Source organism: Tinamus guttatus, unplaced genomic scaffold (genome assembly GCF_059628265.1).
Source record: "Tinamus guttatus ecotype Peru unplaced genomic scaffold, ASM5962826v1 Tinamus_guttatus_pri_ptg000408l, whole genome shotgun sequence".
In the NCBI taxonomy this organism is placed as follows: Eukaryota; Metazoa; Chordata; class Aves; order Tinamiformes; family Tinamidae; genus Tinamus; species Tinamus guttatus.
Genome location: NW_028288942.1, coordinates 1,713,738 through 1,741,406, shown reverse-complemented (window position 1 = coordinate 1,741,406; position 27,669 = coordinate 1,713,738). Strand labels below are relative to the sequence as shown.

The 27,669-nt window shown below is 46.3% G+C and overlaps 1 protein-coding gene across 1 annotated transcript; it reads left to right on the top strand.

Annotated features, from left to right (window-relative positions):
* The first annotated feature begins 1,989 nt into the window (after positions 1-1,989).
* ATP1A1 (ATPase Na+/K+ transporting subunit alpha 1) lies at positions 1,990-27,669 on the top strand. The gene is made up of 23 exons (XM_088531330.1): positions 1,990-2,054; positions 8,412-8,513; positions 9,629-9,688; positions 10,674-10,877; positions 11,228-11,341; positions 11,894-12,028; positions 12,218-12,335; positions 13,415-13,683; positions 14,408-14,606; positions 15,949-16,058; positions 17,234-17,368; positions 17,946-18,138; positions 18,620-18,795; positions 19,366-19,502; positions 21,349-21,499; positions 22,171-22,339; positions 23,015-23,169; positions 23,484-23,607; positions 24,384-24,529; positions 24,644-24,774; positions 25,306-25,407; positions 26,451-26,542; positions 27,327-27,669. Exons 1-23 carry the CDS (start codon positions 2,043-2,045, stop codon positions 27,353-27,355), a joined length of 3,063 nt encoding a protein of 1,020 aa, XP_088387456.1. The 5' UTR covers positions 1,990-2,042; the 3' UTR covers positions 27,356-27,669.

Below are 27,669 nucleotides of genomic sequence, written 5' to 3'. Positions count from 1 at the left end.
AAACCTTTTGCCAGCACATCTGGAATGCCAAAATGCAGCATTCGTTGGTGTGTATGGACTCAGATGTGAGGTCCAGGACCTGAAAGGCTGAAGTTGTCTTCTGCAAAAGGGTGTTCAAACCATGCTTACTAGGATGGCGCTTAACTATCTGAATGTGCTAGAATGGAGCCCAACTACCCGAATGAGAGCTGTTCTCTGCAAGGAAGTTCTCAGCACTCCCACAACTGATTCAATGTCCTTGGGCCCTCAGCTGGGAAGTCCTCCTGTGGGGAAGAGGCTACTGAAATACTTCCACAGTGCAGTGGGTATTTCCAGCACACATGCAAGCTCCTGTAGGCTCTGCTAAGCTGTCATGAGCAAAACACTGCAGATTTTCCTTTGAAGCCACATTATGAAGCCACAATTAAAAAGCAAACAGATCACACACATGGACACAGTAACATTTTTAGCATTCATTTTTCCCAGATTTTTAAGTATAAAAGGGACCATGAGGATCACCTAGTCAGACTTCCTCAGCAATACAGAGCATAGAAACCTGCCCCATAGCTTTTCACTGAGTCCTGGGCCTGTAGTAATTACTGAACTTTAAAGCCTTTAGAGTCTTGTCAACTTTATTCACGTATACTGGCGTGCAGTATGAGATTTAGCCTTAGGTTAGCAGGTTTGGAGCATTTCAGGCATCATGACACCCAAGCCAATGGAGCACCTAATGTGGTGGCAGAGAATAAGAGAGCAACTTTTGTGTAAAGGCATCGCCTGAAGTCCTGAATCCTCAAAGCAGGGCTGACTTCAAAGTTCAAGGGGGTAGCCCAGGTCAAGCCTGGCTGGGACACCTGCAAGGACGGACGGCAACACACCAGCCTCTCTGGGTGCGAGCCACAGGGCAGCACCACCACCCTCGCAGCAAAAAAAGGGGTCATCCTCGGGTCAGAACATCCTTCACTAAAACGTGCATACTCTGTGACTGGCCACGGGGCGAGAGCCGCACACATCCCGCTCCTCAGTCGAGCCCATTCACGGAGGGGCCATCGGAAAGAGCCGTGCTGGCAAGCCACAGAGGGGAAGTGTGGCAAGGAGGGAAGCCCACAGCCCTCCTCGGCGTGACCACGTCAGCGTGCCGGCAAGGCGCATGGCGCTATGCGGCACCGCGCGCCCACTGCAGCTCCAGCGGGGCTTCCTGGTTGCATCTCAAGGAGAAAAAAAAAAAAAAAAAGAGGTGTTGCTGCCTCCAGGGCTGCGTTTTGATTTCTTTTTCTAGGAAAACTCTGGGGGTTATCTGCACCTGGGTGCTTTTTGATGTGCTGCCGGCATGTTAGTGCAGAGGGGCTGGATTTCCGCAGGGCGCTTTCTACCTGTGGCTCCGCAGCACTGCGGCAGCGATTCAATATTGACTTAGGGAACGCGAAGGATACACACGGCACGGCCGGTCCCTGCAGTGACCTTGGAGACTCCCGCGGCCACGCAGTTTTCAGCGACTGTAAATAACGGCCGCGTAGCGATAATAAATACACGGGGAAATCTCCAGCTTCCCGGCGCGGCGCGACATGGCGCCCGCGGCCCCTCGGGAGGCGCCGCGCGGGGCGGCGGCCGCTCCGCTCCGCTCCGCAGCGCCCCCCGCCGCGCTCCCTCCGCGCGGTCCCGCCGGGCCCCCCGCCCGCTCCTCCGGGGGCGGCCGCGGGGAGCGCCCCGGCCGCGCGGCCTCGCTGCGGGCGCTGCCCTCCGCCCGCCGCTCCCCCCGCGCTGCCGCTCGCGGGGCGGGGCGGCGGGCGGGACGGGGCGGGGCGGCGCGAGGGCTCTTTAGGCGGCGGGAAGCGGCGGGTGGCTGCGGCGCGGAGCTATCGCGGCGGGAGGCGCAGCCGGGGCAGGGCGGCGGGAGCCGCGGGGCGTCCAGGAGGAGGAGACCGAAGCCGCGGGCGGAGCGTCGCTGCCGTTGCCGCCGTTGCGGCTATTGTTCCGCACCTGCCGGCGGCCGCGACACGTGGCGCCGCTGAGCCGCGCTCCTCGCCCGCAGCCGCCGCTCCCGCACGCAACCGCCCGGCACCATGGGCAAGGGGGTGAGCCAGAGCGGGGGAGGGTGGCGGGGCGGCCGGCCGGGGCGGGCGCCCCTCGGCGTGACGGGCGGTGGGGCGGAGCGCACTGCCCGGGGCGTGGGCGGCCGGTCGGGAGTGGGAAATTCAAGGAGCCGCGGCCGGGAGGGCAGCGCTCGGGCCGGGTTGGGATTCGGTTCCCCCCCCCCCCCCCCCGCCACCGCGGCCGCCTCGCGCTCCGACCGTTGCGCGCGCCCCGCCAACGGGCGCCGCGGCCGTTAGCGGGTGCCCCGCCCCGGCCGCGTGCTCGGAAGTAACGGAGGTGCCGGCCCGGCCCGGGCGGGCACAAAAGCGCCGGGGAAGGGCGGCCCCCGCCGCGGGGCGGAGGGGGAGGTGGAAGGAGGCGCGGCTGGAGAAATGGCCGCGCGGCGCCCTCAAAAGGGCCCTTATTCCGCGCGCCTCTGCCCCGCGGCGGAGACGGTTATTTACAAATTAAAGCTAGCGGCCGAAATACATATGTGTATATAAATATATATGTGTATATATATATATAGGAGCCCGGCGATTTAATTTTAACGTTAAATTTTCAGGCATAGTTTCCCTAGCCTTATGCGGCAAGGTGGGGAGTGCTCGCCTGATGGCTCTTCCATGCGTTGGGAGCTGGGGTGCTCGAGGAGGATGCTCCTCTCTAGTTTTCTTCTTCCTTCCATAATTTTTAAAGCCGAGTGATGCCCCATCCAGGTACAAAGTGGATGTTTTCCCCGTGGAAACCCTCTTGGCTACCCTCTGGAGGTGGTAAACCTCTCTTGTCTGGCCAAAGCATGCTCCTTGCTGAAGGTTGACCTGACAAGTTTTCCAGCCAACACAGAAACATCCCTTGCAGAGTATGGCCATGTTATCTGATGCCCTTTTGGAGCTCATCTCGCAAGTGTGGCTGCTCTAATATCTTTTTTTGGCCATTATAAGAGTACTTTAGACCTGCAGAGGCCTGGGCATGGGTGAGGAGGCAGGCCAGCAGGCCCTGGGTGGTAGTGCTGATATACCCATTAGTAGAAACAAGGGGGTGATAAGATTTGATGGACTAGGGAAGGTAAGGTGATGATTTCAAGATATTACCATGTTCCTCCCAGAGCGCTGCTGTGCAGATTGTGTATTTGCGTGAGGAGCTGCCCGGGTGTCTTGTTTCCTTACAGTCTTCTACCTTGTAACCTGCAATAAAAAGAAGTCCTTAATTCAGATTCTTTTTATTTTTAATAAAAATAAATATTTGAAGGCTCTGGAATGCAGAAGTCAAGATTCTGACTTTCCACCACAATGTCTATTTTTGCACTGTGGAGAGCAGAAATACCTCTTGGGTTGCTCTGATGCATTTTATTTTATTTTTTTGCAATAAACAAAAGCAGCTTTCTGCATATGTCTTTTCTTCTCTCAAATATTTTGCTACTAGATCTTCCACATTTGGGGGGTGATGTGATGGCCACTTATCTGCCTTGCTGCCCCCCTACCCTCACCCCTTTTCTGAGAAAACTCGTAACTGCGTGCTTCCATGAAGAGAGCATATCCCTGAGGACATAGGCATACCAGCATTGCCCCCACTTGCTTGTCTGCCCTTGCTGCTTACAGTTGTTCTGCATTTCCAAAACGCTGTTCAAATATTGATCAGGATGACGTGGAGTCAGTCAGTGCTGTATAGCAGCGGCAATATTGCTGGGAATGGCAGGAGAGCTGGGGACACAGCTATTAAGGGTAGTTAGTTGAAAAGGTGGCTGGAGCAGTGCTACCCTGGCTACCCATTAAGCTCCTTTGCCTGGTGTAATGTATTCCAGTCTACTGAGTGTTTTAACAGATAGTAGTCGCTTGGAAGGAGCTGGCACTGCACAGTATGAGGCCATTTAAGAGATAAAATTTGGGGGGAGAGATTGATAAGAGTTCTGGATATTCTAGTTAATCAAAGCTGGTCTGACTTGATCAGTGGGAGCTAAGTCTTGCTTTCGTTAGGATTCATGTACCTTATGTGTGTAGCAAGCAATTTGCCCTGTGACTGAACCTCCAGCATGATGGGTAATACAACACTATGGCTGCCTCAGATTTTCTGCTAGTAAGTCACGAGACTGGCTCATTTAGCAGTGAGGGGGCATGCAGTAATAGGAACGCCCTGACGAAAAAGTGGATGTGAAAGAGCAAGGAGCTGGACAAGGCTCTGTATGATTGCAAAACTGAACAGCCAGTGCCTGTGCTGACTTAGGGTGTCCAAGGAAACAGCCTTTCTTTCCCTAGGGAGCCTGGTGTTGAAGAGACAGTAAGTGTGTGTATGACACAGACCTCTCCAAGTGTTTGCATCCATGGCTCTGAAGAGAAACTGACTGGAGCATCTGTTTTACTTTAAATGGTAATAGGGGTAGGGGAGGAGCCCGAATAGTAGCTCTGTCAGAGGCTATGTGTAGTGGAGACAGCCTGGAAGCTGTCTGTGTACAGCAGCATGTTTCGTTGCATTTGCCTTGCTGCATGCATGCAGAGCACAGTTATCAGTGCTTGATTTGATTTGCTTCTGAAAAGCAATATTAAATCCAAGTTAAGCTTATCTGCTGTTTAAAACTGGGAAGGCTTATTCCTTAATGCATCAACTGAGGGGAAATTATGCAAATCAAAGCATTCCTTATCTGGTGGACTTCTAGTGGACTAATTAAGGTTTCTTAATATGTCTGAACCGCCCCTACTGAAGTCATCTTTGTTCCAACTTTTATTAGTAGGGAGGAGTGAGAATATATTGCATTTGCCGAAGAAGTGTGCACTCAAGGAAGTGTAATGGAATAGGAGGGTCTTTGACAAGCCTTCTGTACCTGTGGACTTTATCCCCGCAATCTAGGGGATCCTGACATGCCAAAAAACCCCACAAGGTAGCGCATTTTGAAACCTAAGAGCCTTTCAAAGAGCAGCTGGAGCTGCTAGTTGCTCTATGGGAGAGCCATATCCAGTCTGTTGATCCTTCATGTATTTGACTACTACTACTAGAGATGTCTTAAGTTAATATCCTGAGCACAGAGTTGTGGGAGGTGACGCTTCATAGTTGACAGAGCTCCAAAACACACAAACACACGCAGGACTCCTGTCACACACCAGTAGTATTTACAAAGCCAGTTCTGCTCCTGGGTCTTCAAGAAAGAGAGGAGACCTTGGTTCCAGTGCTGAGAAAACATAAAGCACAGGGATGGTCACAATTCACCCCTGGGGACGGAAAGCCTTGCAAGTTTTAAGCTCTCCTTCGCATGAGGAGGGGCAGTCCTGTGGAAGCTTTGGGCTACGACGCAGTAGCCTGCTTGCCGAATCCAAATAAGAAGCATTTGCAGTGAGAAGTTCTGTTCACTTAGCAGAAGTGAAGCACTGCTGTCTTTGCTCTTGAGAATCCGTTTGACTGCTGCAGTCTGTCTGTTTTTAATTAGTGGTAGGAGGTTAAGCAGAGTTTGTGAACGGGAGGGAGAAAGCTCTAGAGAGGGTATTTCTGTCCCTTGCTAAAATTACGCGTGCTCTGTGCAAAGCAGTACATCTCATTCAAGTGAGTGATAGTCACTGGCATGACTCATCTGGCCGATATATTTACTGAAGTTTGACTCATGAGAGAGCTGGCTGCTAGTTTTCTCTGCCCGCTTGATAACGACCTAAATATTAGAGGAGACCAGGCCTCCAGAGTGTACTTAACCTATCTGGGCTTTTTACTTGCTGGTGCTTATGAGGGTAGGTGACGCTAGAGGCAAGGGGCTGTGAAATTGTCCCACTGCCTGCCTTGCACCCCTCCCATTTCCTTGCTGGTGCTGGGCCACAGCTGAAGTGCCAGTCAGAACTGGCTCCATTAGCGCAGGGCGGAAAAGCACAAGCCCTATCTTAAAGACAATAGGGCTTTGGGGAAGGGGTGGTGGATTCAACTTCTTGCAGCTGTAGGTACAAATGTTCTGCTTTGACCAATGGGAATAAAAACAAAACAAAAAGCTATGTTCTGTGCCTTTTCCTGTCACCGTTTTCATGAGTCAAGAGCTCCTCAGCTAAGTGGAGTAGCAGAGGGGACAATGCTGATGAGGCAGACCTTCCTTTGTGTTCTCGGTAAGTTGTAGGTCAGAAGCACTGTGTGTTACAGGAAAAGGAGGGGAGGGCAGAGAAGTCTTACAGCACCCAGGGGAATGGTGAGTTCCTCACCCAGAGGCTGCGCAGGCTGCTGCCTGCAGACAGGGATCGTTGTGCCAGGAGAGAGGCACTGGCAGTGGAGGCAGGAACAGGGGCTATGCGTCAAAATCAGGCTTGAACGATAGGACAGGAAGTTCCGATTCTGAATGAAACAACCTGATAGCGATTGTCTTAACCTTTCCTGTGATGTTGAGGTTAGAATGCAGTAGCAAGGCAAAAAAAAAAGAAAAAAAGAGTAAATGTGCTCCCCCCCCCCCACCCTTCCCTCCTCCTTTCTAGCCACCAGGGCTAAAAAGTTTTTTATTGTTGGGTCATTTTCTTCCTTTCCCTCTGTATTAAGTAACTGTAGTTCTTAGTAGCTTCTGAGAGCTGGGGGTGCTAGACCGCCTGAAAAACTTGCCAAGCCTTTTTGGAAAAAGGGTGTGAATATGAAGATGATAGAGTGCTAATCTATCTACCCATCTTCATCCCCTTCATTGGAAGCCACTTTGCATTTTGAACAGTAATTCATTTAAAATTTCATTTTAAGCATGAATGTTTTGAGAGGGACTGTCTGGACTTGACAGTTCCTGAAGGTCTAATAGACTGTTGTTTGAAGCTGAGGCTAAAGGAAAAAAGGCTCCAAAATGACTGTCTTCAAGTCGCCCTGTGGCAAATTCTTGTGATCCTGGAATGTGTGGACTGTGCTGTCTAAATTTCTGTGGTTTCACCTTTTTTTTTTAATCTATTTATTTATTTATTTTTACAAAATAATGAAATAGGAGTTTTGGTGCAGCAAAGAAAATGTCAAGAATGCTTGCAGTATGTAGTCCTGTGCTTTTCTGGAGGAAAGAACACCAACATCTAGGATCTGCTACATTTATTTAGAAAAAAAAATTTCCACTGCCCAGCTCTGTGGCAGAGTGCAGGGATATGAGGAATTCAAAGTTTGCCTCCTGTTACGTAGTTGGACTTCTGTGTCTGTGAAATATATGAATATAGTTGCAATGTGGTTTGTGTGTGTGGAGTTCACTGAAAAAAATCCTTGTCTAGACATGACTGACAGTTTTCTTAGAAGTTGTATTTTTTTTTGTTTGTGCAGTTTCACTTTTTATTTTTGGTTTCTGTTTCTCTCAGTAAATAATAACAGAAAAAATATTCCTGTGTTTTGTCATTAAATGGGACGATTCTAGGATAATAGCAATAGTTTGTGTCCTGATTGCTCTCGGGAGTGGGATTTGTGATTGGACTTGCTTGTACAAACAGCAAGGCAGTGCCTCAGGGCCCTCCTCTTAACCTTGCTACTGGCCTGACTGTGCTGCTAACTGCTGTTTCATCTCAAAGCACTCTCCAGTTCTTATTGGGTGAAAGTGTCATGACATAAAACTTGGCAGGGATGTAATAGGTCTTCCGCAGAAGAAAAGGGAGGAAAAATCTGCTATTGGAGCCTTGTGAAAGTCTGGAAATCTGTAGAAGATTTAAAGGAGAAACTGCATTGCAATGCCATACTGGTGCCTGACTTGGGTACCTTATAGAGAGGACCCTACACTTCTTTTGTTTAGGATTATGCTTAGGACTAAGTGTAAGATAAAAATTCCATGCAGAAACAATCTCAACTGAAGAAAATCAAACTCCATCTGAATAAACATTCCATCTGGAATGCCAGTTTGAGAATGAATGTGTGGAGCCTCCCTCCAAATCTCATTAGTTAGAGGCAACTGTGGGTTTGTGAGTGGGTTTGTGCTTTTTATTTGGCTGGTTTGTTTTGGGGTGCGGTGTTTTTTGATGTGTGTGTGTGTGTTCTCCTCTCTCTGGTAGGATCCTCCTCTCCTGGAAGAATAGCTAATTCCTTGGAGAGAATGTCCAGTTGCACTTACACATTGGTTTCTTATGATATTGTATTTTCAGGTTGAACTGAGGCTAACATGAAAATTGATTGAAAAATATATAATCTAATTTCCTTCTATGTGATATTGTACATTGCCTGGTTGTAATATGTGCATCATGGGTGCTGCTGAACAGAATTGTCTGTTTACTAGCTTGTTGGATTTTTTTAATTGAAGTGACATAATTTTATTTAAACCATAATCATTTTGTCTGTTCTGCACAATGCACAATTATATGTACAATTGACATTTATGTTTCATACACACAGTTGACATTTACTGCTGCAGAAGTTGACTGTAGGTATTCTTTACAATATTATACTTTTTTCTTTTTCAAAAAAAGGCTGGAAGAGACAAGTATGAGCCTACTGCTACATCAGAGCATGGCACGAAGAAGAAAAAGAAGGAGAGGGACATGGATGAGCTGAAAAAGGAAGTTACAATGGTAAGAGCCAGAGGCAGGGAAAAAGACTGTTCACTACGTCCAAAGCCCTGTACATCACAACATTTAGAAGAAGAACTGTTGAACTGACAGCATGGTGGCTTGCAAGGCAGTGATCTTCTGGTCCCCTGTGTTTCCTAGCCAGACATCCTACAAGTGTTTTAGCATCGTGCTGAGTATGCAATAGGCCCTGAAAACATCACTTCTTGAAAGGCACCTGACATGAAACTCAACCGTCTGCTTGCCTGCGTTACACAGAGCAAAGTCTAGCAGCTTTTCTTCGCTTGGGCTGTCCAGATAGCAGCGGTGCAGGCTTTATTGTGCTGTTGTGTGGACAAGGCAGCTGTTTTCACCCTCTGTACGGCTCCATTTGCTCTGTTTAGACAGACATCAGTAGTAGTAGTATTCCTTCTATGCACATACGATGCTGTGGAGAGATGCCCATCCCTGTATGTGAGGGATGGATGATGCTATACATCCATGTATGACCAGCTCTTGTTGATGTGCTGAGGATTTTGAGCTGTGTTCTCACTTTTTCCGCTTGCTAGGGAGAGGGGAAGTTGAAAATTGCTCCAAGGTCAGGTTTTCTGTTTTATTAGCAACACTAGCTCAAAGTGTCTGCTCCCTCTAGCCCAAATGTTTATGCACAGCAATGCTCTGCACCAATGGGGAGCTTGCTTGTGTTGAAAAACAGCCTGGCTATAAAAAGGAGTCTCTTTAGGGGGAGAAACACTTCTTAAGCAGGCGGTGTTACTGAAAGCACGTATGAAATTACAGGACTGAGCTTCTGTACACGTCTGGGTTTGTTCCTGACAGCCCCCTCCCTGAAAACCACAGAATCTGTGTGGGGAGAAGACTGCACTGAGCTGTAGTTGGGGTATGTTAGAAAGCTGTCATCTCCAAATAGCCATAAGAATAGTGATAATAAGGCTGCCTTGAGTTGCTGAGATAGAGATTCTCTTTGGAGAGAAGATAAGCTAGAGTCTGGTTATCTCACAGAGCTGTTACTGATGGGAGGGTGGGGAAAGGGAGACAAATCACTGGGCTCTTGCTGACCCATTCACAGGAACGGTTACCTTCTATTCACTGTTTTTTTTTTTTTTTTATTTCCTTCTCAGGATGACCACAAACTGAGCCTTGATGAACTTCACCGTAAATATGGAACAGACTTGAGTCGGGTAGGTAGACTTTATTTTCCCTTCTGCTTTGTCCTGGTCTGAAAAAGAACAGCCTCGGCTTAGCGTTTCGTGAAAGGGAGACCCAAGTGGTCTTTTTTTTTTAATCTCAACTCCCCCAGTCAAGTTTCCCAGGCTTTGGAAAAATAGATGTGCTCACTCTGTCCTTCCACTATGCAGCTTGTCTGTTATAGTTTCATGGCTTTGTTAGAAACAAAGTCACTGTTATCTGCCTCTAGGTTGTTTCAAGGTCAAGTTGATTCTTGGACTCCCCCCCCCCTCCAGCCCCGCCCTCAAAGCTTTTAATAAAGGCAAACATTTGTGTCCTGTTGCAAATAGTCTAGCGAGCCAACACATGTCCAGAGACAAAATGGCAGTTTAATTTTATTATTTTTCTAAAAAAAATAAGTAGATGCCCTAGCTAACCTTGAAGTCCAGTGCAGTAGCACTGCAGTGGTATCATGCCTTTTCTCACTTGCTTTTTATTTACTATTTTAATATTTTTAATCTGATTACATATGGCAGCAGCAAGTATGTTCTTACCCTCTAACAGCATAGAGACTTGCATCCTTCTGTCAAAGACTATGGTTTCTAAAAGCTCGACTTCGTAGCAAGCCAGCTGTCGTCTTCATGGCCCCCAGCTTTCACTTATCCTATAATTTGGACTGATCATCTTCTCGGAGCTTGAAAGTCCACTGCTGTAGCCACCTCATCTTGCCTTTCCTCAGTGTTTATAGAGTGTTTGTAGTCCCAGGGTCTCCAGACTGCTCAGTATTTCCTAGCTCCTCTTTTAGAGTCAACCTTTCATATTTTGCAGTTGTGCTGCAGAGTCTCGACTGCTTTGTAGACTTCCATTCCCAATTACAATCTCCCTGTTGTGACATGACTCCTGCATTTTTGAGCTGAAGATTCAAAACTTCAACTACTTCTCTGGTCAGTGCTGCCACAATGTCCCTGAAGGGAACCCCTCTTTTCTCCTCCCTTCTAGGGCTTGACAACTGCACGTGCAGCTGAGATTTTGGCCCGTGATGGCCCGAATGCCCTCACCCCACCACCAACCACTCCGGAATGGGTCAAATTCTGTCGGCAGCTCTTTGGAGGATTCTCGCTCCTGCTGTGGATTGGTGCTCTTCTGTGCTTTCTGGCTTATGGCATAGAAAGTGCAACGGGAGAGGAGCCCAGTAATGATAATGTAAGTAAAAATGTCTGCTTTACCTCAAAGGCAGGCTGAGCAGCTAATTTGGCTCCTAGATCTACTTCATCTAAGCATTCAGTCCAGAAGCTTTTCCCATAAGCATGGGAAATTTGGTGGGTGAGCTTAACATGTCTTGGAGAGCTTCCGCATAATGAAAGAAACAGCTGACTTCCTTCATGCGTTAACAGCACTAGCTCGTGGGTAGCCCTTGTGTACAGAATGTACAGAGTTTGCAAGTACTTTCACACTTTGTATTGGGGCACTTAATCACTAAGCAACTGATCTAGAAAAACTGTAGGCCTTTCAGACAGATCGTGTTCTCAGTCACTCTTTTCTCTTCTTTGTAGCTGTACCTTGGCATTGTGTTGTCAGCTGTGGTTATTGTTACTGGCTGTTTCTCTTACTACCAAGAAGCAAAAAGTTCCAAGATCATGGAGTCCTTCAAGAATATGGTGCCTCAGGTATGGAACAACTAATTTACTTGACCTGCTGAGCTATAGCTCAGCATTTGGGGCTTTTGCCAGGTTTAAGCATGGATTTCAATTGAAAAAAGGCCTGCCTTGATGGGAATGGTATGTATTGGTCTTTAGCAGGCAATATGTCTCTTGTGCCAAGTTGCCAGTGTGGGTAACTTGCTCTTAATGTTGAGGAGTATAACAACAACTCCAATTATGCTTCCAGTGGTCATGCTACTAATCCTGCACAGTTCTGCAGGTTTATTAACAGTTGTAGGCCGCTCCCTGGATAGTATGTGGAGTAATTTGTGTGATCAATAACTCTTAAACCCCAAATCCCTGCATAAAGAGGGTCAATATCTTACTTAACCATCTTACTTGCATCCTGGCAACCAAGAACTTTAGTATCAAAAGCTATTTTTCTTTAATCACATGCCTATCTGAGGTGAAAGCAGAAACTTTCTAGGACCCTGTAACTGTTATTTTAAGAGATTTAGAGATTTCATGCACCTTCTTAGGAGTTGCTTTTGACACAGGTTGTTTTTACTGTCTTTTCAGCAAGCTCTTGTTGTCAGAAATGGTGAAAAAATGAGTATAAATGCTGAAGGTGTTGTAGTTGGAGATCTGGTGGAGGTGAAAGGAGGAGACAGAATTCCAGCTGACCTTCGGATCATATCTGCTCATGGTTGCAAGGTACAGTGGTGACCATGCTTTTGAAAACCATGTGCCATAATGAAGGATGATAAATCAGTTTGGTTTCAAAGAATGTCTTCTATGCTATCAGTGGGTTATGGAAGAGAAAGGTGGGCAGTGCATAGTGTTAACCTTCATCACTGAAGCATCTGCCTGCTAGCGTATGAAGCAATAATCTCTTCCATACAGGTGGACAACTCCTCTCTCACTGGGGAATCCGAACCTCAGACCAGGTCTCCAGACTTCACCAATGAGAACCCACTGGAGACCAGGAACATTGCCTTCTTTTCTACCAACTGTGTAGAAGGTCTGTGACTATCCTAGTTTTGTGAAGTATTAACAGTGCTAGGGAATGAACTGCTTAGGTAAGCAATATGAGTGCTCTTCATGTTTAGTTCTGCATTTGGGAGGCCAGTCCTGTGGTACAAGAACAGGCAAGACATTCCCATCAAAGACTTTGTCCATTCCAACCACAATACTTGTGCAGTGGGCAGAAAAGACTCTGTAACACTAACTGGTTTCTAGCTCCTTTCAGAGGATGTGTAACTTTAACAACTCATGCTGGAGGCAGTGCAGTAAATGGCTTATATTAGCAACTATGTGGTGCATCTTCAAGCCTGATTGTCTAAATACAGCAGTGCTAAAGTGTAGGCACCAAGGATGAACCAAAATGGTCAGGCAGAGCTATTGGGAGTAACACAGCTCCTGCAGAAGGCAGGAACTCCAGAGCATCTCAGATAGAACTTTCTGTAGCAGCTCATGAGTGTGGTAGAAGGCACTGCTTGTTGCAAAGCCCATGGAAACCTATCCACAAAGGCATCAAGGTGCATCTTACCCAGGGATGGTGTAGAAGTTGACTCCTTACACTACCATGTCCTCTCCTGGCAGCAAGCTGACTTCCAAATTAACACATCTTTAGCACTTGAAATTTATGCTCTTCTTTCCCCTCTCTGTCTTTCCATCTCTCCCAGTTTTGCAAGAATGAGGCATATTCTTGATCTTCCTCAAAAGTTGTGGACAGGAGAAAAACAGGCCTCCTATTAAAGAAGGAAAGAGGGCACCATCTCTTTCTTGGAGTGGCTTCATCTAGCTTTCTGTGCAGTTGTCACTTCAACCAGGTGGATTCTTGATTCCCTGGCAGAGGGCATACAACACAGTTATGCAGGAACCCTGTGCTGTCCTTTTAAGCAAAAGGATTTGCAGCAAGACAGTAAAGAAAAGCTATGGTGGGAGATTTTGGCCTAGCCTAACACCCACCTCCAGCATTTTGGACAACGCTTGCTTTACTCTGGGACAGGCTGAAGGAGCCCTAGTGCATCTGGTTTTAGTTAGTGCTCAGTAGGTTTTAAGCCAGGATTTGGTTTCTAAAGCCTGCCTCTCTTCCAGGCACTGCTCGTGGCATTGTCATTAGCACTGGGGACCGCACTGTGATGGGCCGTATAGCGTGCCTGGCTTCTGGACTGGAAGGGGGGAAGACTCCCATTGCCTTGGAGATCGAGCACTTCATCCACATCATCACGGGGGTAGCTGTATTCCTGGGCGTCAGCTTCTCCATCCTCTCGCTCATCCTTGAGTACACTTGGCTGGAGGCTGTAATCTTCCTCATTGGAATCATTGTTGCCAACGTCCCTGAGGGACTGCTTGCAACCGTCACGGTGAGTGATGTTGGGGGAGAAGGTGGAATGGGTTTTGCACGTTGCTCTTCAAGAAATACTGCTCTGTACTTAGTGTGTTCTCAGCAGTAAACCTTATTCTCAGTGCTGAATACATAAGGCCAGGTCTTGTAAACTTACTCAAATCAGTAAGATACCAAGGCCATGTGGATGACAGGTTTTGCAGCTGTTTTGTATAAGTGTGTCTCTAACTTGCAGATCTGCGCCAATGCTTGGCATCACAGGACTGAAAGGAGCAAGGCTAGGAGTTCTGGGCATGCCTTCCTTTACATTTTTTGCCACAGCAGGGAGGGGCCCTTCCATTAGCAAAACAGTTGGTTTAAGGTTTTTTCTCCACACACACAGACACAGAAGGATTAGCAAAGCCCCCAGTAAGTTTCACTCTAGTCCAGCTCCTGATCGGGGAGTGAAACCCGACCTCACTCCAGTGAGAAATGGTCTCTTCTGCAAGCATCACACCTGTGATGCGGCACCTGTAAAAGTGTTCAGCACTTCTTTCTGGAGGTTTTGTGGGGAAGGAGAGTATGTAAACCTAGGAGCTGGACCAGGCTGTTGCTGCTTATCTTGCAATGGGAGGGTGAGTGTGAAGAAGTTGAGGAATCTCTTCAGGACGTACAAGTTTGTCATTCCGTGTCTACAGTGAGTTGGGTAGCAGTGTATTGGTGCACAAGGATATCTAATCCGTTATCTTCTCCCTTGCCTCCAGGTGTGTCTGACACTAACGGCCAAGCGTATGGCTCGTAAGAACTGCTTGGTGAAGAACCTGGAAGCTGTGGAAACCTTGGGCTCGACATCAACCATCTGCTCTGACAAAACAGGCACTCTGACGCAGAACCGAATGACAGTTGCGCACATGTGGTTTGACAATCAAATTCATGAGGCTGATACTACAGAGAACCAGAGTGGTAAGACTATATCTTTGCCCTTGGGGCATCTCATTATAAAGGGATTACTGTGGGCCTTCCAGTACACCTGTGCTTCTAAGAACTCCTCTGTCTGTAGCTCTTCAGGTCAAGGCTGGTTTGCAGTGCAAGGATTTGTAACGTGATCCAAAACTAGTATTAAAAGACTTAATGTGACCCGTAGAAAGTTTTGTACATTAATTGATTAAACCATCGTGATAATGCCACAATGCCTCTTGCTTCAAATTTCTCCATTAGAATTTGGGGCTTGGGAATGTTCTGCCCCTTTAATTTATAGGTAAAAATACTTGCTGTTCCTTTCTTGAACACCTGATTATTTTTGCTAAAATATACCAAATGGATTTGCCCATCTTAAGTCATACACGGAGCCTTGAAAGTGCAAGGAGGAGAGGTATTGACCATGATAGCAACTACAGGGCATATGCTGAAATCTGCATGTTGAAATACTTGGCTGCCCTTGAGAACAGGGTTTTTCCCAGAATGGCCTGACTGTGTTCAGAGTGGTAGCAATGAATGAAACCACTGTAAGACTTAACAGGAAGTTTCTTCCAGAAATTGGTAAGAATGTGATATCTCAGCGCACTGTTCTGCCGAGCAAGGGGTGCTTATCTCTTTAGAACTAAGTTTAGTGTGCCAAATTCAGAATTTCTGTATCATCTACCTTATGAAACATTGTGCTTGCACTATGTTACTAACATAATCTTTTTTTCTGACTCCCTCTCTCCCTCTGCCTCAAAGCATCATGCTTTTAGGAACCATTTCAAGAACTGCTTTGTTCTTAGTTGGTACTTGGTACTAGTGATTTTTTAAAAAGCTAAAAATATGAAGTATTATTTAGAAGCTCTCAGATTTTGTTTGCTAATACTTTTCTTGGCTGCAGTAGAAGTAAACCTATGTACTTTCCCTTTATGGAAAGTATATTAGTTTATCCATTATCTGTCTACTCAATTCATCTCCTTTGAAGCCAGTGTAAGAGCCCACATGGATGAAGTAGGATCTCTGTATTTAAGCATTATTCCTTTGGGAGTTGCTTCCTTTGATGTTATTTGTCCAGATTTACTTGCCCCTGTTTTTTGTTGTCAGCCTAGCTTCTGCTGCTACTGGATGCAGTTGTTATCTGGAATCTTGAAAGAAGAGGTATCTTCTTTCTGTGTAGCTACTTTATCCTCAGACGAATCAGCTGCTTACCAGATACCTGGAAAGCAGCAGGGAGGGAAAAAATTTAGTGGGCTAACAGGCTATACTGGAGCTTCCTTTTCTTGTAAGCTGAAGAAGGCTTCTCACCATTAAGCTTGTTTTCTTGACACTCTTCCCCTGCTTTCAGGTGCTTCCTTTGACAAGAGTTCAGCCACTTGGAGTGCCTTGTCCAGAGTTGCAGGTCTCTGCAACCGTGCCGTGTTTCAAGCCAACCAGGACAATGTGCCTATTCTTAAGGTGAGTTCTTGATAGAAGCACTTGCCGTATTCCTTCTCTCTACTCCACATAATAGTGAGGATAAACACCATGTGTCAGGAGCAACTGTGGAGTGGACAGGCATATGCTGTTGATTTTTCATGCAGTCTAGCACTTTTAATAGCCCACTTGGTGTGGGCAGAGTAGATGGATCTGGGAGGGCATTTCCCACAGCAAGCTCCCTGCTGTCTGCTACTGCCTGCAGTCTGTTTGGCAAGTAGGATATTTGATAGATCTAGGTAGTGGGATTAAAGCTTTCCTAGGCAGTTTCCAGTGCCTGCGCCTTCCAAGAATTAACCTTTCGGTGTTTGTATGTTTAAAAGCAGCAACACGCAGTTTTGGGGGCTGGGAGAATTGCATACCAGAGGCGGGGGAGCAGCAAGTTGTGGGATTGTTTGTCTTTAGCCATTCTACTCTCACTGGCAAATCTTAGCTTTGTAAGCTTTTTCTGGTTCAGCACTAGTGCAAATTCTGTAGCATCAGTCCAGGTTCCAGCACCTGAACTGTGACCTAGCCAGGGCTGAAGCTAAAGTATAAAGAAAAAAAAAATCATCTGCTCAGCAGAGGGCACAGAAGGATGAGGAACAATGGATTTAAATTGCATCAGAAGAAACTTGGGCAGGACATTAAGAACATTCAGATTTCCAAGGCTGGGAACTCTCCCCCACAGTCTCTGCTAGTGTTAACCTTGCTTTGGAAAAAGCAGGTTAGAAGTTTGCTGCCAGGTGCTTTCTAAGTTTATTTTGTCTTGAGGTGGAAGAGTACATAAAGATGTCTCTTGCCATGAAGAACAGTAGGTGGTTAAGAGATCCCCTCTCCAGTTCTCTCAAAGTACCCTTTTAGCCTCATTTTCTGACTGTACCTAGTTATATAGCTTTTTCTGCCCTTTAATAAGGGGCTTGATTCTGGCATTGGAAAACCACACTTCTTTTAAACTGGAAGGCCTGGCATTATGAAAATGCAGTATTTGTTGTCAGTGCTAGATAATAGAATTATTTATCCCTTGCTGATCTCTTTGCTACTCTTCTGCCTTGTTATTGTTGAAGCTGGAATTGGGCAGGTATGGATATATATTTATATACTTTTTCAAAATGTCTGATCTTCTGTGTTGAGTCCACTGCTATGTGCTCTAGTTCATTCTTATTATTATCCCCCAGAGGGCCGTGGCAGGAGATGCTTCTGAGTCAGCACTTCTAAAATGCATTGAACTGTGCTGTGGTTCTGTCAAAGAGATGAGAGAAAGGTACCCCAAGGTGGTGGAAATACCATTTAACTCCACCAACAAGTACCAGGTAAGTGAGAGCCGTCTTGAAGGAGAGCCATCACTTGAAGCATTTGTGTGAATTCACATGCAGCGTCGCCAAAACTTGTTTTGGCCCCAAAACCTTGTCTAGCCAGTGCTACCTGTAAAGTACCCAAGGCTATGAATTTAAGTAACAAGTCATGCTCATTTACATTGTATAAGTGCTTTCAGAGCTCTCTTGATACTGAAGTATAAGAATTATCAGCTGCAGGAGGAGGAATGGTCATGTTTTCTGCCTGTACAGTCAGGCTGCAGAGAGAACAGAAGAGCTCAAATCTGGCAATCTGTTTGCAGAAGAGTGATCTTAAAGGCAGAACATGGCTAAAAGAAAGCCCCAGCCACACCTGAGGTTATAATATTGCGTTAAAGAATATTCGGCAACTCCCCTGTTTGCAGGAGTTTTCTTAGTGCTGGTGAATGTGAAAACCAGAGCAGAATGCTGCAAACTGTTCTAAGCTACTGTTGTCACAAACACTCATTGGTGGTGTTTATTTATATACTTTGGGTGTTTATTCATGTACTTTGCTGTACGTGTCTAGAAAACTGTTGAATTTCTTCTACCCTAGCTGTCTATCCACAAGAATGCAAATCCATCAGAATCCCGTTACTTGCTGGTGATGAAAGGAGCCCCAGAGAGGATCTTGGATCGCTGCAGCTCCATTCTCATTCATGGCAAAGAGCAACCACTGGATGAGGAGACAAAAGATGCTTTTCAGAACGCCTACCTTGAGTTGGGAGGCCTTGGAGAGAGAGTATTAGGTGAGGAAAAGCAGCCTTAGTAAATCACAAAAGATCCGTCCCTCATACTTCTGTGCAGAGTCGTGCAGATTAAATGTAAGGTTGTGACCTGTTCCCACAGTGTAACCATAGCGCAGAGTCAAGGTCATTTCAGCAATTTGTATAGGAACAGTCCTGCCTTCAGCTTTTAATCTAAAAGGCAGCCTGCTGCCTTTCTTGTCCAGCAACTGGGTTGCCTTTAGTTTCCATAGGCTCACATCATATTAAACTGGCCCCACTGCACGTGAACCAAGTTGTGGCTGGGTACCTAGCAACAGCTATTAGTTATCAGAACTGGCATGAGTGTGACTTCTGCCTAATAGCCGTGCCTCAACTCCTGAACACTGAGGCTGCCCTGTTATTCTTGTGTAGCTGCTTGCAGAAGCAGGCAGTGTTCAGTGCTCTCCATCTCTGCCTCCCAGTATGTTGGAATAGGATAAAAATGTCTTCAAATGTGTTGCAGGCTTCTGTCACTTGCTTCTACCTGATGATCAGTTTCCTGAAGGCTTCCAATTTGATGCAGATGAAGTAAACTTTCCTGTAGAGAAACTTTGCTTTGTCGGGCTGATGTCTATGATAGACCCTCCTCGTGCCGCTGTGCCAGATGCTGTTGGCAAATGCAGAAGTGCTGGAATCAAGGTATCTTCTTTTTGGACTGAAAATAGCCATGTTTTTATATCTGTGGGTATTACGGGCTTCACATTTCCTGGGCAATGCTGAAACATGAGCAAAGGGAAGTATTGATCTGATGGCTTTTCTAAAAATCTATTTTTTTCAAGGTTTAACAAATGCTTTGGGCTTAATGTCCCTGAGTTAAATTCCAACGATGGTATTAACATGCTGAAAAATGAGTCAGATGACAAACTTAGTGTCCTAACAGGACACTGATAATTTGGTTTTGTCCCACAGCATCTGATTTGGCTCAGGTGTTCCCTACTACTGACTGAGCAGGGATGAGCAAAGCACAAACTGGAAGAGGAACTGGAAATCTGTTAGCTTAAGACTGACAAATTCTGTCTTCCACTCACCTTACACCTTTGCAAACTGGGAGCGGGTTATATTGTCTGTACCTCAGGCTAGCTGTTTGTTAGGACCTTTTGGTACAGCAAAAACCACATGGCCTTCAGTGTGTAGGGACCTAATCTCTGGAGCAGTGCTGCTCGGTGGTAAAGGCAAGGCTTTCACAGCAGCCTCATGTTTGCATTTCAGGTTATCATGGTAACTGGAGACCATCCGATCACGGCCAAAGCCATTGCCAAGGGTGTCGGCATCATCTCCGAAGGCAATGAGACCGTAGAAGATATTGCTGCTCGGCTCAACATTCCTGTGAGCCAGGTCAACCCAAGGTACTGACCTATGGGGAAGGGGGGCACGGTCGCTAGAGTGATGCAGAAGGCAGTTTTGCAAGACAATAAGAAGCAAGCGCTCAATCTCTCAGACATCTCTCGCTGGACATGAAAAGCTAAACATCTGCCTAGCTCAGCATGTGGTGGCTCTTCTTACATGTATCATGTTCTATGTGAAGAGGGCACCAAGCTGTCTTGAACCTGTTTGTAGATACTAATCTCTTGCGCAGGGGGAATAGTTGGGAATAAGGCCTACGCAGAAAACTTGAGCAGTTTCTTTGCTTTTCCTGTTCCACAGCTCTCACATTAGGGCAGGGAAACAACCCCCCCTTCCGCAAGCTGAGCGTTTTCCCCACTAGCTTATATCACTAGTAAGCTCTATGTGTTGGCCCAATGTAGAGGGCAGGAAAGAGTTGCTTAAAAAAAAAAAGGCATGGGGAAGGGAGATGGCTGCCTGGGGACAGTTGAAGCAGTGCTGTTCCAGAGTCTGAAACCACAAACTCTTGTGAATTTGGGTCTTTAAATAGAGGCTAAGTCTAGCTTGGCCCCCAAACATATATTTAGTCAAGCTTATTTACTAAGAACTGCTTATAGGTGCATGGGAAAATTCTTACACAAAGAAAATGACTAGTTTGTTGGTCACAATGCAAACCGAATGGGCCAAAAAGGGGTCAACTCAGGTTAACTGTTTTAGGCTGTTGAGTAAAAGGAGCCAAAATACTGCTTGTAGACTTGGTCGCTCAAAGCAGAGCTCTGTACTGTCAAACTCTGTTCTGGGTCTGTTTGCAGGTGGTCAGGTAAAGCAGGTCCTAGGGCTGGATAGAAGAATTGAGCCTGTTTGGTCACTGCAAGCAGAATCAAGGTGTTTGACGTGAAGATGGGATTCCTTTTGCTCTTAGGGGTTAATGTGTGCCTGATAGCCTTGTATATAGCTGAGACATCCTAAGAAAATGTGGTTTGGCATAAGCGGGCTGTTTGCAGAATGGTTGGGCTGTCTGCATTGCTTAGCTTGACCCAGCCTCTGTTTGGGCTGGAGGGTAGCCATGTAGCTTATGAACTGTGGATAGAGACACCCTGTGGACTGAATTGCTTGGGCAAGACAAATATTGTGGCTGAATTCCTCTTTTTATGGAGAGTATTTTTATAACCTACTAATGTGCGCTGAAGATCACTGAGCTCTGTGACTGAGCATTTTAGCAGCTGACTGTAAGGGTGGGGAAGGAATTTCCCTGTCTAAACTGTGTGATGTCACCAGCTTCAGGATTAATTTATTGGACCTATAAGGGATGGTATGTCGTGTTAGAGAGGTGGTATTTTGCCATAGCATGCAGGGTACCAAACTAGTCTAAATATAAATGTTGCATGCTTTTGTTGCTCAAATGCATAAAATAGAGACTGAACCGACACAGCAAGAGCTGTCTAGGAAGAGCCAAGTGTAGATGAACAGCTGGTTGCAAAAAGGATTGCCTACAGAAGACCACAGCATCTCCTCTGATGTTGAAAGCTTATTTGTATTTGAGTCAGATGTTCCCTTCTTGCAGGGAGAGCAAGAGCTGTGAAACAGTCTTTGCCTTGATGCCTTTAAAACCATAGAAACAATTGGGCTGCTCATGGGCTTTTGTCTGTTGCTCAGCACTGTCATATTGCCTTCTTCCTTGTGTTGCTTATTTGTCTTTAAACTTGGAGCATCAGACCTCTGTGTAGGGGCTGCCTGGACTGGTGTTTAGTTAAGTGCAGCCAGGAGCTAGTTCTCTCCTTTACAGTACTGGAGAGTTCATAGATTAATAGGGGCACATGGACCTAAAATTCTGGAGGTTAACTGGTGATCACCTTGTCTCAATTGCAGGGATGCAAAGGCCTGTGTAATTCACGGCACAGATCTGAAAGACATGACTAGTGAGCAACTGGATGACATCCTGACTCATCATACAGAAATTGTCTTTGCCAGGACATCTCCTCAGCAGAAGCTTATAATTGTGGAAGGCTGCCAGCGACAGGTAAAGAGGAAGAGAGACCAAAATTTTTGCATTAGACAAGTCCCTTGACTTGCATATAAACTACCAACCAGTGTTGCCTTCTGAAATGGCAGGTCTTGGCCTTCTTGGTGTCCTGAGATTAAAGGCCAGACTAGACTTTGGCCTTTGTGGGCAGCCATGGCTCTATCTTGCAGGGTTAGTTCTAGCTGCTTTCACAGCATCGTTGAAATTGGAAGGGACCTCGGACACCTAGAGCATGAGGCAAAGGGTGGCATCCAGGCGAGTTTCCAAGGAAGGAGACTCCACAATGTCCCCTTAACTCCAGTGTTTTATAACAGCTAGAATTGTACATGTCTGCGGTACAGAAAGGTGTGTTGCAGCAATGCTTTCTGCAGCACTTCCTGCAAAAAGCTAATGCACTTAATCTCTGAATGTTCTGAAGATACATAGAGAAGAAAAAGATGCAACACTGCCATAAATCATTCAAAATCTATTTTGGAGAGAGCAGCATCATTCCCTTATGAGCCTGATTGTCCCTGCAACCATTTCCAGGCTTCAGAGAGAAATTGATGTCTCTTTACTGCAAAATGAAGTAGATATTTGCTTGCTCTCCTGGAAGACAGAAGAAATCTGTTGTCCAAAACATCTTGTGCATGTTTTTCAGTCTTTCCTACGTTTCTTTTTGTGGCTAGGGTGCAATTGTAGCAGTCACAGGTGACGGTGTAAATGATTCTCCAGCCCTGAAGAAGGCAGACATTGGTGTTGCTATGGGTATTGCTGGCTCAGATGTCTCCAAGCAGGCAGCTGACATGATTCTGCTGGATGATAACTTTGCCTCCATTGTCACTGGGGTTGAAGAAGGTGAGCTTAACTTGACAGCAATGGTGTCCAGAAATGTGTGAACATTCTTCAGCAATTTTGCTTACTTATTCCCTCTGATGTAGGAGATGTCTGAGGTCTTTCTTGCATTTGTCACCATGACAAGCATTTTCAAGGGTGGGGGGGGGAACATCTTTCCTCTGTCTTCAAAATCTTTTGCATTTCTATGGGACCTGCATTGTTCCTTTGAACTGGTATCAATGGAACAAGCTCCTAAATTCCTACCTACTTATCCACAGAGGAAAAGGGTGGAACGCAATTGAGTATCAAAGACTACTTTGTCCTTTGCCTATGACTGTGGCCTTACAGTTATTTGCTGAGTCTGGCAGATTTGTTCTCTGGAGTAATAACAGGAGCAAAAGAGCAGGTACCTCTAGGGGCTCTTATTTGATATCTAGCAAGCAGGGTCTGATGTCCTCCTACCGTGTGCATGGGCCCTGGCAGTGGTGCCCAGGAATATTGCTCTGTGCGGATATGGTGGTGTGCTTGGATGCACAGTCCTTGCATTCTCGCGTAGCACCCTTGCAAGCAAGAGAACTTAATTAGCTGCACCACTGCTTAGTCTTGGAGTATTGTCCCCTGAAGATGCCCATGAGCTACTTGGCTGCCTTCTACTGATAAGCAAGAACTGTATTACCCTCTCTTTCCTTGTCCCAGGTCGTCTAATCTTTGATAACCTGAAGAAGTCCATTGCTTACACCTTGACCAGTAACATTCCTGAAATCACGCCTTTCTTGATCTTCATTATTGCAAACATACCCCTTCCGTTGGGAACTGTCACTATCCTCTGCATTGACTTGGGCACTGACATGGTGAGTCTTCCCATCCTGCAAGAAATGTTCTGGATACCCCTTGAAAAGAAAGGTGGAAGGAAAATACTCAGATGTGTTGCTTGCCCTAGTGTTCTGACTTGAAATAAGTGATTGATTGATGGTCCAGATCTCTTGGCTCTCCAAGTCAAAGGATGCTTCAGTCCCATCTGAGGACAAGCTGGGGAAGGGAGTGAGGTCCTCTGAATCCTACAGCTGGGGCTTTTGAACAGTTCAGACTAAAAAAAAGAGCCAGGGAAGTCGATATGTAGTGCAGAATAGAAACTGTTCTAACAGCTGTCCTACCACCCCAAAAGGTTCCTGCTATCTCCCTGGCGTATGAGCAAGCAGAGAGTGACATCATGAAGAGGCAGCCCAGAAACCCCAAAACAGACAAGTTGGTGAATGAAAGGCTGATCAGCATGGCCTATGGGCAGATCGGTAAGCTGATCCCTCTGCTGTGGTCCTGATATGAACTTGGTTGTGGTGAGGCTTGTGCACCATCCTTGGTCAGTGACTTGCTCTGCTTTTCAGTTGGGCTGAGGCTCAGGATGTGCAAACCGGAACCGTGGGCTATGAAACTTGCATTGGTTCTGCCCCCATGGCACATAACAGTAGCTTGTGCAGCTTGAGCCATTGAATCACTTGCACAGTAATTTTGTTTAATTGCTTAGCGCTGGAAAGTGCTGGCTGACAACCAGCTCTCCTCTGGTTCCGACTTGTTTAGCAAGAACATAGATCCCATTGTTAGCTTAATTAGAAGTAAAGGATTCTCTCTAGCATATCCCTAAGCACACAGTATTAGGACCCTTGATTAAAGGCAGCTACAAAGACCAGTTCACAGGATGGGAGCTCATGCTTAATTGCAGCAGACCTTAGGAACCTACTTGACTGTATTTTGCAAGGGGTGGGGGCGGGTGAGGCTTAATAGGAATATAAAGGGAGTTTTATCTGGTGTCCTTGAGTACCATGCCTTCATGGTGCAGGGCAGAACATAGGTAACTCTGTACAAAATTGGGAGAAGGAGCTGCTGAGCAAAAGGTCTGCAGTTGGGCTTGATCTTTATGTGAACTATGTCTACAACTGCTTCCTGGGGGACAGAGTGCCCCGAGGAGTTATTTCTGCTATGGCTGGAGTTTCCAACAAACTGGTTGTCTGTTATGACTACATCATGAAGTAGCTTTATCCATTTTATCCTCCCTTTCTCATCTCATCAGGTATGATCCAGGCCCTTGGAGGTTTCTTCACCTATTTTGTAATTATGGCAGAGAATGGGTTCTGGCCATCTGGCTTGCTAGGGATCAGAATTCAGTGGGATGACCGATGGATTAATGATGTGGAAGACAGCTATGGACAGCAGTGGGTAGGTCTCAAGGCAGAGCTTGCCAGCCAGAGCGCTAACATCGGCTTAACATGAGCGCAAGAGAGGAAAGGAAATCTGTCAGAACTAATGCTCTTCGATTTGTCTGCTTCCTAGACCTATGAGCAGAGGAAGATTGTGGAATTCACTTGCCACACAGCCTTCTTTGTCAGCATTGTGGTTGTGCAGTGGGCGGACTTGATCATTTGTAAGACCCGAAGGAACTCTGTCTTCCAGCAGGGGATGAAGTAAGTAAGGTTGACCTTGGAGGGTTGAGATACAGGCGCCCCATGTTTTCCACACCGCGTGGCATTGTAGTTCTTCACACCCAGCAATGCCTTCCTGGTGGATAAAGGACTAGGTGTCTCTTTCATAATATCTACTGCAGTCTGTCAGACTGGGACAAAATGAAGTGCTAATCTCCAGTGGGGTCAGTGGGACTGGCTCACTTCAAATGCCTGTGGCAGAGAGATTCAGCACAGCAGCTTTGTGCAGCCGGCAGAACAGCTGAGGTCTCCAGAGATCTGGTGGCGTTAATCCCAACCTTCTAAACTTGCAATGAAGGTAATGGCTAGTTGGCCTGGTGGTTAACTGTGTTATCTGTCTCTAGAGATGAAGGCTGCCTTTGACACTGTGCCCTCAATTTGGGCTGATAGCCTCAGCCAGGTATACTGTTGTGCTAGGTTAGAATATCTGCCTCCAGTCACTGCTGTGTGGTAACTAGGTGTTAGTCCATGAAAGTGCTCTGTTCCTGACTGCTTTCCTCTTTCTTCTACTAGGAACAAGATTTTAATATTTGGTCTCTTTGAGGAGACTGCTCTAGCTGCCTTCCTCTCCTACTGTCCTGGGATGGACGTTGCTCTAAGGATGTATCCCCTCAAGTAAGTTGTGTTGTATTTTCATGTAGCAGAACCGTACAGTAGTGCTTGGGTGGAAAGGCAGTTAAAGGCAGATGACCTAGTCTTAAACCAGAAGATCTCAAGCTAGAGGAAATGAGTGAGCTTGCTGTATTCTGGCATGTCAGGGATCTGCTTTTCTTTGCTGCTTGTAAAGCTTGCGGAGAGCTTGTAGTTCCGTGCCCCCGCTAAACCTGAGCAGCATCACCTCAGCCGTGCTGCTGTGCTTGTGTGGGGTTTTTTGGTCCCTTTTATGGGACTGTAATTCTAATGAAAACAGTTAAATTGCTCTAAAATAAAGGCCAGTTTTCTGGAGAACCAGTGACAATGTCTTGTGGCTTTTTCTGCCCCCTCAGAGAACTGGCATGGGCCATAAGTGTTTTGGAAAGATGCCACATCTGTGTGAATGACCAGTGGCACATGAGAACTTTCCCAGCGGTTGGGAGGATTAAGCATCACCAGGAGTGGTGCAGCATTTCATGGCAAGACATTTAGACTTGAACAAATTTTTAACAGTTTAAGGTCCATAAAATTCTCATGGAAAAATGTGCTAGCACATCTGTCATTCCATTCAGAAATGTGTTAGTGTTTTCCAACAAGAAATCTGGCGTCCACCCAATGCCTACAGCGGCTATATGTTATGTTAGCATGCGTAAGTCACAAGAGGAAGCGAACGTGATTCAAACAAGCAGTACCGTGGGTACAAAGATTACATGTGCGTGGAGGAAGTGTTACTAGATTAACAGCAGGGAGGTACTGGCGCTGAGTTGGTCAAAGGTGCTACAACATACCTTTTGTTGGGGTTATAATCTGAAAGTGGATGAACTGATTACAGCAAGAAAGTTGGTGGTAACTGTTGGCTCAGGAGATTCTTGGCAGAACCACAAGGTGATGAGAGTTGGCACCCTGGCATGTTGGGACTTGCTTTACTTCCCAGATCTGCACTCTTTGTCATGGACCAAGCTCTGTTAGGCAGAGTGTTTCTGTAAGACACTGCCTGTGTTCTCACTGGCTCCTCTCTCAAACAGGCCAACCTGGTGGTTCTGTGCCTTCCCGTACTCCCTCCTCATATTCCTGTATGATGAAATCAGAAAGCTGATCATCAGACGCAACCCTGGTGGTAAGAATGTGCTTAAAATCTACATTTTTTTCCTTCCTTGGTCGTCCTCATGGCCATGATCTGCAGAGACTCTGACAAAGCCCAAGGCCCCCCAGTGCTGCACACTGAGCAGCATAGGAAGTCTCCTTGCCTTGTAGCAAGTCCCTAAGCAGGATTTTAGAGGGCAGCTGTAGGGTTAAGGCCTGTTGCTTCAGGAATCCTGCTGGCTTTGCTGGAGTGAATATAATTAAAAGCAGGCAGGATTAAAGTTGGAAAAGGACCAATTCTGCTAACTTTACTGGCTGTCATGCCTGCTGTTCATCAGACATGTGAAGCAGATGTGGAAAATGTTCAGCACGCTCAGTCTTGGGCTATATATTTTTTTTCTTTTTTGGCCTGCTTTTTCCTTGCCCAGTTGAGCTGGTTGGGAATTCAGCGAGCTGCAAGACAGTCCTCTTCCCACAGGCTTGCTAGCGTGGGCCCAGCATTGGCATTCGTTCAAATTCAAGACTTCCTCTGTCACCTTCCTGTCTTCTCCCCCAGCGTGTGAAAGCACCTATATGCTAAACTAGGTTTAAAAAAAAAAAAAAAAAGGTGGATTATGGCTAGGTAGTTTAAGAAAGCCAGAACAGGGCCTGAAAGCTGTGGAGCGTCAAAAATTTGGCAAGATTTTCCATTATGTAACAGGGCCTTTAACTTGGCACTTAACATACATGCAAGTGCCACAGCCTAAAAGAAGCACTCGTGACCTTCACACCCAGGCAACCTTGTAAGCCTAATCTTGCTCTCTTTGCTTTTCCTTTAGGTTGGGTGGAAAAAGAGACTTACTACTAAAAAGCAATTGTAAAACATTCCACGCACAGCCCACCGCCACCTCTCCACCGTCTCCCCTGTGTGCCTACTTCATCTTTGCGAGTGCAGACTTGTGCCTGGGCAGGAATGAGCTGGAACTTGAAGGAAATATGAAGAAGCATGGACTGGAGGAGAAAGCGAGGGAGGGGGGGAGGGAGTGTCTGACCATCAGTCCATGGGGACAAGAGATATTGAGTAGTTTTTATGTGCCTTTTTGTTTTCGTAAAAGGAAAGAATCTGAAGATTTTATATGTGGATTTTTACAAATAAAGATGGATTGTAAGAAGATGCCCCCA